The sequence below is a fragment of the Oryx dammah genome, unplaced genomic scaffold, assembly GCF_014754425.2.
Source record: "Oryx dammah isolate SB20612 unplaced genomic scaffold, SCBI_Odam_1.1 HiC_scaffold_21, whole genome shotgun sequence".
In the NCBI taxonomy this organism is placed as follows: Eukaryota; Metazoa; Chordata; class Mammalia; order Artiodactyla; family Bovidae; genus Oryx; species Oryx dammah.
This window is the reverse complement of record NW_024070205.1, coordinates 10,449,339-10,461,738: the sequence shown is the minus strand read 5'-3', so window position 1 is coordinate 10,461,738 and position 12,400 is coordinate 10,449,339. Positions and strand designations below refer to the sequence as shown.

The 12,400-nt window shown below is 38.2% G+C and overlaps 1 protein-coding gene across 4 annotated transcripts in view; it reads right to left on the bottom strand.

Moving 5' to 3' along the window:
* The window catches only part of RPS6KC1 (ribosomal protein S6 kinase C1), a 208,102-nt gene that overhangs the window by 95,125 nt on the left and 100,577 nt on the right, over positions 1-12,400 (bottom strand). For all 4 annotated transcript variants that reach the window (XM_040263157.1, XM_040263158.1, XM_040263160.1 and 1 more), the window contains one exon: positions 581-696. In XM_040263157.1, the coding sequence (XP_040119091.1) occupies positions 581-696 (116 nt within the window). The remainder of the gene's footprint in view (positions 1-580; positions 697-12,400) is intronic.

Here is a 12,400-nt window from a genome sequence, read left to right as displayed (position 1 = left end):
TGCCCGAACGTTTGTGAGTCTGATCAATAAACAGAATGGGTCTTCTGTGTCAGAAATACTGTGAATGAAAAATTGCCAAATCTTTCTTGTATATTTTAAACACCCCTACAACATTTTACCTATCTGTCTTTAATGGTTCTAAACATATGGCCAAGTTTGATCTGGGTTTGATTTCTTTGGTGAAGAGGATGTCATCAAAACAATTCTAAATAAATGTCTGAATACACAGCTAGGTTGAAATGTCAAAGACTATGTTTTAATTTGGTTTGAATATACTAGAGTGAGCAATTATGACTTCCCTAAGAACAACACAACAAACTCATATTTTGCTTTTTTCTAACTGAAGACATTCATGTATATATTTTAACCTCAAACATATTTTTAAAAAATAAGACATGATTGTATCAAAATTCTTCCAATAAAATTTCTGCTAAAAAAAAAGAAAGAAAGAAAATCATTGATAAAATTCCAAGGACCAAAATTCTCAAACATCCCAGTTGGAAATAAAATCAAGAGAAAAAAAAAAAAAAAAACAGCAAAAATGGCTAAAAGGAAATGCACAATGAAACATAAGACATACCTGAGACACATCATCAAGCTGAGGTTTCGCACAAAGGCTAGAGAGACTCTCTGCTCGCATGAGATATTCTGCGGTTCTTCTCTTCACAGCTTCTCGCCGGGTGGGGCTTGACTCTCCTAAAAGGAAAAAACAAAAGTCAGGACATGTGAAAAGTAAACTTTCATTTATGCAAACTGAAGATTAACTTCCTTTTACCCAATTTACCACCCGTTCACATTTCTAATTGAAAAGACGAGCGAGATCAAAATTGGAACAGACATCAAAGTCACTAATATCAGCAAGGTCTAAACATTACCCAGATAAATTGCATTTATCTAAATTCTGAAATTCCCATGTTTAAATATGTATATAGAACTTGATGTATTGTATAAGAGGAATCAATATATAAAGAATGTGATATAAAAAGCTCTGTGGACAAAAGATTAGGCTAGTCCAGACAGTATACAGTTGTCCAACTCAATAAATAGCACCAAATGGAAGAGATGTTTAGTAAGAGCTGTGACATGGATGTGAGAGGCTGTAAAGTACCATCAAACCAGAGAATAAAAGTATTCAGGGCAACTCTAATATTTGCAAGTGTCATGGTTTAGTTGTTAATAACAAATTGTCACCCACCTTACAACTGAACACAAGAATGTGACTTCAATTCTTTTAACATATAATTATCTGAAATTGAAATAAGGTCACTGCCCTGTCTGGCTCTCAGTTTCCCTAACGGAAGGGTATTCAAAGCAGCCTTTAATGAACTCAGGATCTCAAAGAGGAGGCGGTCCACTCCTGGATCTCTCCTCTCCAGAGCAGAATGATCTGATGCTTTTATCCATTTTATATACTCGACTATAACATTCCATTTGAAGAAAGGATTCTAGGGCTGAAAGTCAAAAAGTTTGACACCACTGTACTATACGATGTCTAAGGTTCCGTTCATAAATACTATTCAATACTGTGCATGACTCATTTTTATCAAAGCACTTAATAATACACAGTACTGTTTTTATAATTCACCCTATGCACCTTCTGAATGAAGCTGTTGACCAAAATGTAAGCATCACACAGTGGAAAGTACCCGGGATTACATCCCAGAAACGGTGGTTATCTGAATTCTGGCCCTGCCTCTCATTAGTCATGTGTCCAGTGATAAGTCATTTCAACTCTGAACCTCTTCCTCATTCTCTAAAATGGAAATGCATACCTCAAATGACTACAGAGATTAAAGGAGACCAAATACATAAAAGGTACTACAACAGATCTAGTAGTAAAGGAAGCAATAAAGTATTAAAGTTTTCGATCTTGGTTTTCCTTTCAAAACCAAATCGTATGTAATAATGTCACCTAGTTTACTGAATTAGAATAAGGCAGATATTTCCCCCCAAAAGACTACAGGTAGAAAAAGCTCTTCTTTTTTCTGCCTGGAATAACATCTACTTCTTCTGGGAAATGTCCTTTTCTCCTCCCCTTCAGACCCCTCCTTCTCCTGAGAACCACTACCAACTCTTAGTTCACTTCAGTCGCTCAGTCATGTCCAACTCTTCGCGACGCCATGGACCACAGCACGCCAGGCCTCCCTGTCCATCACCAACTCCCAGAGTTCACTGAGACTCACGTCCATCAAGTCGGTGATGCCATCCAACCATCTCATCCTCTGTCGTCCCTCTCTCCTTCTGCCTTCAATCTTTCCGAGTATCAGGGTCTTTTCAAATGAGTTAGTTCTTCACATCAGGTAGCCAAAGTATTGGAGTTTCAGCTTCAGCATCAGTCCTTCCAATGAATATTCAGGACTGATCTCCTTTAGGATGGACTGGTTGGATCTCCTTGCAGTCCAAGGGACTCTCAAAAGTCTTCTCCAACACCACAGTTCAAAAGCATCATTTCTTTGGTGCTCAGCTTTCTTTATAGTCCAACTCTCACATCCATACATGACTACTGGGAAAACCATAGCCTTGACTAGAGGGACCTTTGTTGGCAAAGTAATGTCTCTGCTCTTTAATATGCTGTCTAGGTTAGTCATAACTTTCCTTCCAAGGAGTAAGCGTCTTTTAATTTCATGGCTGCAGTCACCATCTGCAGTGATTTTGGAGCCCCCTAAAATAAAGTCTGTCACTGTTTCCCCATCTATTTGCCATGAAGTGATGGGACCAGATGCCATGATGTTAGTTTTCTGAATGCTGAGCTTTAAGCTAACTTCTTCACTCTCCTCTTTCCCTTTCATCAAGAGGCTCTTTAGTTCTTGTTTGCTTTCTGCCATAAAGGTGGTGTCATCTGCATATCTGAGATTACTGATATTTCTCCTGGCAATCTTGATTCCATCTTGTGTTCATTCAACCCTTAATATGGTTTGAATGAAAGCTTCTACCTTATTTCAGATCTCAGCCCCTCCAATCACTATTTGTTAGCCAAGGGTGAGCTTCCCTGTTACAGCAGAGCCAATCAGAACCCACCCTCCTGGCCACAGTTGGAGAAGGGAGAAGTTGACCCAACACAAACTGGGCCAATCTTCTGTGTAATTGATGCTGGAAGTAAGATGAGTGGGACTGCCAACAGCCATCGTTTCTGTCAAAGGAAAAAAAAAAAACGACAAGAAGGAACTTGACAGACGCAAATATGAGAGACAAAAAAAGAAACTCTAATGTGCCTGGGGCCCATGATTTTAGCTGGACCTAACAATCTAAGGAAGTGGACTGTATCACATGTAAACCAAAGAACCCTAAATGAATACAGACCTCAAAGAAAAACTGCAGGAAAGCTGGGATTGCAATTTTGCTTATGTAGCTTTCCTTTCACAGCTTTTAGCTTACAGTTCCATCTCTTCTCTCCTTTATGGCTGCTGTTGTTCGGCCTCTCAATCACGTCCAACTCTTTGAGACCCCATGGACTGTGGCCCACCAGGCTCCTCTGTCCATGGGATTTCCCAGGCAAGAACACTGGAGTGGGTTGCTATTTCCTCCTCCAGGGGAATCTTCCCAACCTGGGGACTGAACCTCTTGTGTCTCCTGCATTCACAGGCAGATTCTTTAGCACTGTGCCACCTGGGAAACCTTCAGTGTAACCTCTAATAAAACTTCAAAATATTCTTTTTTCAAAAGAAAAAAAATTAACTTGTCTCACAAAGTAATCTGAAATTCAAAAATGTCAAGACTATAGAACACCTATTTAAAGCTAGAGGTAAAACTCTATTTTGTAATCAAATTGCTGCTCTTTAAACTTTTGGTATTTCTGTCGCTTTCTAGGCAGTCACCATAGTAACAGAGAAAAAAGAACCGGAAACTAGCAGTCGAAATGGACTCCTGCTGATGATAGTGGTTCCGCTTCCATGGAAACAACAATGAAGTGATGGAAATACTAGAAGCCTTTTTAAATGTAACCTTAAATATACATACTAGGACTCCTTCCTTATCAGCCCCTTAAAAGTAGGTCACAAGCACTGCTGATCAACAGAAGCAGCCCAGGATGAAAACCACCTCTTACAGACTGCTGCTGCAGGATCCTTGCTGAGGTCTGTGAGTCCCAGAAAGAAAAGATCAATCTATCGATTTCCAGAATAAGTCCAATTAATCACATTATTTATAAATGTGACTTTAAACGGATTTTACTTGATCAAAACTTTTGACTTTAACCTTCTTAATTTCTTAATCTTCAAGACATACACAAAGCTTACGATTATTTTGCGGGGAGACCAGGCTACCTGGAATTTAACTGCTAACCCCACACTAGGTCATGTGACTATTATTTCTTCAGTAATCTATCTATAAATGCTTTTAAAACTGGATCCATATTTAACATGCTACCTAGAAATAAACCAATACCTTCAGTGAGTTCTCTACATTTCTGTTGATCATTCAGAACAAGAATTTCCACTGTGCTTTGGCAGTCAAGGCAGAAAAGCTTCTTCTGTTATTTCCTTAACAACCGTTAGGTCAAAAAGTTCTGGTGTCCAATAAAAGACGTTTTGGATATAATGAGTCAACCCATATTTCTTTACCTCAAATCAAGAAAGAGGATAGAATCAGGGTGATGACAGAACATGTGAAAAAAAGAAAGTGCAGCTGAATAGAAATGAGGAGAAATTTTGAAGTTGTTATTGAGGGACTTCCCTAGTGGTTCAGTTGATAAGACTCCAAGCTCCCATTACAGGGGGCCCAGGTTCGATCCCTGGTTGGGGAACTAGATCCCAAATGCCACAACAAAGAATTTGCATGCTGCAATGAAAAAGATCCCACATGCCACAGGGAATTCAGATCAAAGCCCCTGTGGGCTGCAACCAAGACCCTGTTCAGCCAAATAAGTATTCTTTTTAAGTTGTCACTGACAATTTTAGAAGCACTGGCCTGCCTATCCTGCAGTTCCCAGAGCACCAACTCTCACTCAGCTTCCTCAGAGAAGTTTTTATAGAAGGCACCATCTACAGATAACAGAATTGTGAAATTCTTATTTACCCAAGAGGCCATCACCATCTGGCCACTCCTTGATCACAACAGTAAATTCATTTACTGTATTACCTTCTTTTTATAACAAAGGAAATGGAGGCTTGGCGATGTGAAATGCCTTTCTCCATCACAAAGTTAATTTAAGAACCTAAACCTAAACCAGGTCTTATGCACTTCACATAACTGAACCTGAATTAGATCACTGAGAAGAACAAGAGAAACACAGAGCACAGGGCAAGTACAGTACAAGCGAGTATGGGAACAAAGATGAGGAGAAAACAAATGTAAGGAGTTGAGGCAGGAGCCTGAGTCAGAGAGAAGCAAAGAGACTGACGAAATCAGACAGCATACGGTGAAATCCCAGCTATGAAGAGGTATATACATTTCACACTATGTAAAAGAGAATGGGCCTCTAGGAGAAAAACCGGGCTCTCAAACATTCTTCTTACCCAAGCACTTCTTTGGAAAACAAAGGCCACTCATTTATCCGTTTTTTAAAAAGGGCATTTTTATTCACAGAAATAATGAAAATCAGTTTCAAGAACTAGAAAAGTTAATTCTTCCAGTTCTGTTATTCTACCCCTGGATGCTAAAAAAGAATATAGCTAATGCCTCATCACTGATTCAACAGAAGAAAAGCAATGCTAAAGGAAAAGACCATGTTGAGCTTTTTTTCAATAGTCTTATGCATTCATTTTTGGCTGTGCTGGGTCCTTGCTGCCGCACGGGCTCTTCTCTGATTGCAGGGAGCAGGGGCTGCTCTCCAGGTGCACTGCATGGGTTTCTCTTTGGAGAGGTTCCTCCCGTTGAGGAGCACAGGCTCTAGCACATGGGCTCAGGAGATGTGGGGACAGGCTGGGCAGCTCCGCAGCATGTGGGGTCAAACCTGTGTCTCCTGCGTTGGCAGGTGGGCTCCCCACCCCTGAGCCACCCAGGAAGCCCCACATTAGACTTCTTGAAAGCCAGTGTGTCTACATTTGTACTTCATGGGAAATTTTAGGGGATTTTCAAGGGCATTTTGATCATACTTGATCGTCTCCACATGCACAGAATTTAATTCCCATATAAGACTGTCCTTAATCACATCTTATATTCTGATCTCTACTCCTCTACTCCACACTGTCCACCAGGCTCTATGTCACATTACTCTTGGTCAAGGGTGCCTGCTTTTCATTCAAATTTATCACATTAGAAAGAACATTCAAATCAACCTGGGTTTGCTGCAATAATTTTTGTTTGTTAGTGATTCTTTTTTTAAACAACTTCAGTCACATAAAAGAATATGCCTATTTGAGATGGCCTTGGTGGTGAGAGTTTGTTTGTTTGTTTAAGTGCTGATTTATTGTATTTAATGGGTTTTTTTGTTCTTTTCAGGGAAAGCCTACCATTTCTGACTTATGCTAAGTGTTCTGACAACAAAAGGCAACCTTGAGAAGAGCTGTAATCTATGGTTCTACACAAGAGCCACAAACATGGAGCCATCAGCCTTTCCATGAATAACACAAACCTGGTCAAGAAAGGGAATCTGCTTCCCGTTTGCATTTAACCAACCTTCTATTAATGTTTTTTCTAAACTCGGTGTTATGTGAACCCTAGAAGTTCAAAGAGTCGCCAAAGAACAGTAAAAGCAATAGTCACATAACATTCACACCCAGGCACGGCCTCGATCACAATTGCTTTCAATGTTGTTTCACAGTTTTTCTGTCCTTAAAAAAAAGAAACAAGCAGCCCCAAATGGAGCCACCTGAGCTAAGCCCATGTCACCAAACCAAGACTTAATGCCTAAACTAACTGTGGTTTCAAACTTCCCCAGGAATGGAACCTTAACCAGTCAGTCTGGAATTTCCTGGTCAGCACCAGGAAGGCCAATAAGTATTTTTGTCTCCCAAAGGAAGGTGCCTTGCTCAAATAGTTCTTTCCTGTTTACGACTTCCTTGTCCTATCCCCTCTCTGGCTTTAACAACCTTTCCCTTTCTGGAGTTCCCTGGAGCTCCTTTCTACTTGCTAGATGGGAGGCTGCCTGGTTCATGAATCAACTAATAAAGCCAACTAGATCTTCAAACTTACTAGGATGGATTCTTTTAATAGATAGGGTGTCAGGGTCAGGATCCAAAGTGAACAAACTTCTTATGGCATTCGAGGACAAGACAGACAGGTCTGGAACTTGTGGAGCCCTTTTTGCGGTTGCTGTCTTTCTTGCTATTTTCAAGGACCAGGGGTAAGTTTCTGTAAATACCGAGCTCCTTTCTCTCTGCATCAAGCTCCACATCTGATTGGCTTTCCTTTACAGAGCAAGACACCTTGAGCTAATGGACACTTCTGCCTGGAACTCAAATCCCTTGCTTTATTATGGATTGTAATTCCCAGGCTTTTGAGCAGAACCCTCAACCCTTAACTCTGTCCCAAGATCCACTTAGGAACTGTTCGTGGTAATGTGCAGCTCCCTATGTATGTGGGCCCCCAGTCCACTGCCCTCATTTATTGAGATCTGCTGGTTTAATCCTTTCCCCAGTCCAAGGTCCCACACTGGGCACTGGTGTGGTACACACAGGGCCTCTTCTTGGCTGGAACTCAGCTACCTTAAGGTACATTTTTTTTTGGGGGGGGGGTCTTATTTTAGGTAGATAAAGGCTAAATGCTAATAATATCCCAAAATTCAAAACAGCCTCAATATTTATGGTTAAGGATTAAGGATTTAAGATCTGTTAGAGCAACTACCACCTAACTCAAAAGACTCCGAATTAGGATAAGCTGGTCACAGAATGGGATATTGACACACAGTCACCTGCTAACCTCAAGAAAATTTCCACACACAGAGGTACACTGTAAAACACAACATAATCCCCAATGCTATGACACACCCCTCTTAGGTATCAGTTTGATTCCAAGAGATCCAAAGGCTTAGCTAAAATAATAAAAATAATAATGGAATCTTTAAAATCCAGAGTTAAGCAAACCCTTCTGACATACCTGCTGATTTTATGTCTAACAACTATAATCCTGGAAATCTACAAAAGTGGCAAAAATCTTACCGAAAACAACCTAGAATTATGATGGCCATTATGGGGAACTTTGCAATTAGACAAGATCATTCACTTGAGACGTACACTTAAGAGCGCCCCAATTAAATTACAAACAGAAGGGGATACCTATTTTAATTGGTATGCAGAAGCTTCTAAAGGTTTCAAAATGCCAAAAAGAACTTTAAAGTTTCATTATAAAAAACTAATAAAAAATTAAAGACACAAGAGGTATCTAAAACAAAGGATTATAAGACAGACACAACTCCTACTGCCCCCTATCTACCTTTATCTAGTACTCACTCTAGTAGTCCTCTGTTTGAACTGTCTTTCTACTCTGAAGAGACTGCTGCTGCTGCTGCTGCTAAGTCACTTCAGTCATGTCCGACTCTGTGTGACCCCACAGACGGCAGCCCACCAGGCTCCCCCGTCCCTGGGATTCTTCAGGCAGGAACACTGGAGCGGGTTGCCACTTCCTTCTCCAGTGCATGAAAGTGAAAAGGGAAAGGGAAGTCGCTCAGTCGTGTCTGACTCTTCCTGACCCCAGGGACCTCAGCCTACCTGGCTCCTCTGTCCATGGGATTTACAGGGCCATAGGCAAAAGCCTATGAGGTTAATGGCCTTAAAGGTATCCCCATATCACTCTGAAGGAAGGACCCTGTAAAGACCCCTCTCAGAGATGATGAGACTGAGGATTTTCTGGTAAACTGCCACACCATTCCCTTAAACAACCAAGGGGAAGCTAAAATCAAAAATTAATTTTAAACCCTTGACAAATTCTGGTAAACATCAGAGATACATTCGTTCCACTTAAACCCCACTTAGAACCTGCAGACAGGATCTTGGAAATAAACTGGCAAAAGTTAGGTAAGGGTAAGAATTATTATAATTCTAAGAGAAAAATATGTTTTTCATCCCACTACAGGATGCCTCTTAAGTCCGAAGGGTTGTTCAATACTGTCAGAAATATTTACTGTTTATTCAAGCTGAAAACTGATAAGATTTTAATTTTTAAAATTTTAAGCAGTTCTGTGGTCAAAAGTTGGCCAAATTGGAAGCTGATATACAGAGCCTGGTAAGAACTTTTTAAGGCCTTCTCCCCTAAACTAAAATAATGTACCCAGCAGCAAAGAAAAACCTTCTAAAGCCCTTGAAAGGACTTATGGGTGGATCAACCTATGATGTCATTTAAGTAACCACCCAATTCCTTGAGTAATTGAGAGCAACTGTCCTTATCCTACAAATCTTTGCAAGACTAGAAATGCAGCTCAAGGCAGTCCAAAATTCACCTAGTCCTTTTTCCAGTCCCATAACCTTCCTTATTTACTTACAAGTCTTATAACTTGCATTTTTTTCTTATGTCTTTGGGATGTAAATATTAACGTACAGACTTCAGAGAGGTAATTCTTATCAGTTAAAAAAAAAAAAAAAACACACAGGAGAGGGAAGCTGGGGGTAGGTCATTTGGAACTTAAGCAATGGAGAAATCTTAAGTGCAGAGAAGTTATGCGGTCCCTGTTCGCACCTGTCTATACATTCACATGTGCCTATCCCTGTCTTACAGATATATTTTCTACCTCTGGACTGTACCGCCGAAATGAATTTATAGAAGAGCTCTATTTAATCGGCTTACAAAAAATTAAACACTTCATGTATTCATAAAATTCTTTAAAAAATAAGAAAAATTAACCGCAATGCTTTTGAGGTCCACATGATCTGAGATAACACTGAGTAAATAAGCTTGTTTTTAAGTTTGTTGATTTAATTAAAACAGACAGACAGGTCTTAAAGTTATTGATATTAAAAATAATGAAAGTATACACCTTTCATTCAACCCAGGCTCACTAACGATCAAATAAGTTCATGTTATCTATTACAAATTTTGTCAGCAAGAAAAATGGCTTAGAATGAACACTGACATTGTCTAATGTCTCATGAAGCTTTTGTGGGCAGTCTAAGCATAATTGTTAAAAACAAGTAAATGAAATAGATGTAAGGAGGATAAAAAGTTTTTAGGTGAACCACCTAATAGTGTCTCCAAATCTTTATGGTAACCTGAAATTCCATTAAGTTAAATGACAGTGATTAAATATCTAGATCATTTCCAAACAAGGTAGAGCACAGAAATATTAATTACTGAACACAAGTTTATTTAATTTTTGTTTTCTTTTATAGAGAAATTAAAGGTATTTTGTCCTCTTAATAAGCTTGTTTTTGCCACAATTAAAAACTATAAGAAAACACATTTTTAGAAATTTTAAAAATATTTATGAATCTGCCAATCCACAGAATGCTAATGTGAAAGATAGTTCATAATTGCTTATTTCCCAGTTTTCACTAGAAACAAGTTTAAAAACAAGGTTTCTAAGGGTTAAAAATTCTCATATTGATAATTAAAACTACTAGAAATAATAAGGAAAAGGAATTTTATGTGTTATCAGGACTGGCTAAGATGGGAATGAGTCTGATTAAGTGAGTTTTAACATCAAAAGTAAGCTGGTATAAAATTAGAATTTGACTTTCTCCCTGTTGAAAGGGACAAAGCTTTCTTAGACTATTGGTCTGCTTTTGACAATCAGAGATTATAAAACGTTTTTCTTTACCTTTTGAACAATCTGCCAGGGAGGAGGTGGGGGACACAAAGATCTTATGCTTTGTGAAAATAAGCACCTATGTTCCTGTTGTCTATATCAGACCTTTGATTTCTTAAACCTAGTCCTCTCAATATTAAAAGAGCTAATTTTCACTCAGAACTATGTAGTCTATATTTGCCTGTAAAGTCTTTGCCACTTTGGTTAAATACATAAGTACTGTTTCACAGTGTCCTATGACCCTATGTGACCAAGTATTTTTAAACCTTTTAATATTTTTGACAAACTTACCCAAAATCAAATTCTAAAAGAAGTCTTTCTGACCTCAAACTAACTTTGGGATGTTTTTTAGAGGGCCCCAAGCATATTACAAAAGATTTCATTTGCTCTTCTCATAAAAAGATAGATGTTGAATTAATTAGACTTATTTGATATGTTAAGTTACATGTGAAGAAGCATTGAGAAATAAAAATACTAAGCTTTATGTTGTATTTACATAGGATATAAGTACTTTTAAAACTATATGAAGTTCCTAGAAATCTGATATATGTTAGTATCTGGTAATGTTGTGATAAAATATTATAATACACAGTGATATTTTATTTATAATAGTAATATAATAATAACTCTGATAATGTTATCAGTCATAATTCTAGTTACTGTCTTAGAGTGCTATGTATCATAGAAATAACCAAATTTCCCTGTCAACTATGCCGTAATGAACTCTAATCAGATCTTTAACCATGGCATTTTAAGTCTTTTGACATTTACAGACAGTTATTGCTTTACTCTGAGGTTTTTCCTAAAGCATTCCTAGAAAGTGTTCTTTCTTCAGAGAAATTTCTAAAAAGCATTCTGACAGGTACTCTAGGATATAAGTTTATGGTAACTTTCAGATCATCATACTAACTGGGTAAGAATTTATAGAACTCTAAGGAAAAACCAGATTCATAAAACTGCTAACAAAAGATGAAGATCAAAAACTAACTGCATAGGACTGAATGAACTGATAAAGATGTGTATAATTTTTTATGATTTTTTTGTTTAAAACATTGCTGGTTCTTTCGTGTTTTGTTTCTCCAGGCTTAAGGAAATCCTCTTTTCTCTTAAAAGCTTTCAGCAATTTGGTAATAACATTTGTGAACTAAAGTGAAACATTTATTTTTTCTCCTTACTTGATCTCACCAAAATTCAGAAACTCTTGAGTATTCTTTCCATTTTAATAAATTTCATTATTTGCATAAGTTCAATAAGAATCTGTTCTCATATACCAGAACACAACTGGAAATACTTGCTATATCACAAAGGCTTTAAGCAGAATGTCATATTTGAGAGAAATGTGTATAGACCCAGATATGACCAGACAACTTGGAAAAACTGGCCTAGTGCCTTACTTAACACGTTTACCATCAGCCTTACCAGATGAGTATGGAAGGTTACACTTCCTGGCAGGCCCAGCAACCTCGAAGAGAGGAGTTCACTCAGACTGTAGGTACTGCAAGGAAAATCTAGTGATGATTCTTGGATTGGCTTCCTAGTCTCAAAGGATTTTAAGAGTTCAGTCTGAGACCCCTTATGAAAATTTCCACCAAAGCAATCTTAAAAAGAATTTATACAATCAATCACTATTCTTGCTGCATTTGTGTAAATGATCAGGCCAGTCTAATGCAAACTAACTAGTTTTACTATAATTATCCTTAAAAAAGAGATGTGGAGATTATTGTATGTAGAAAAATTATGCCTGGACTTTTGTCTATTTTAGAGTCTAATCCTATCAACTGTTTT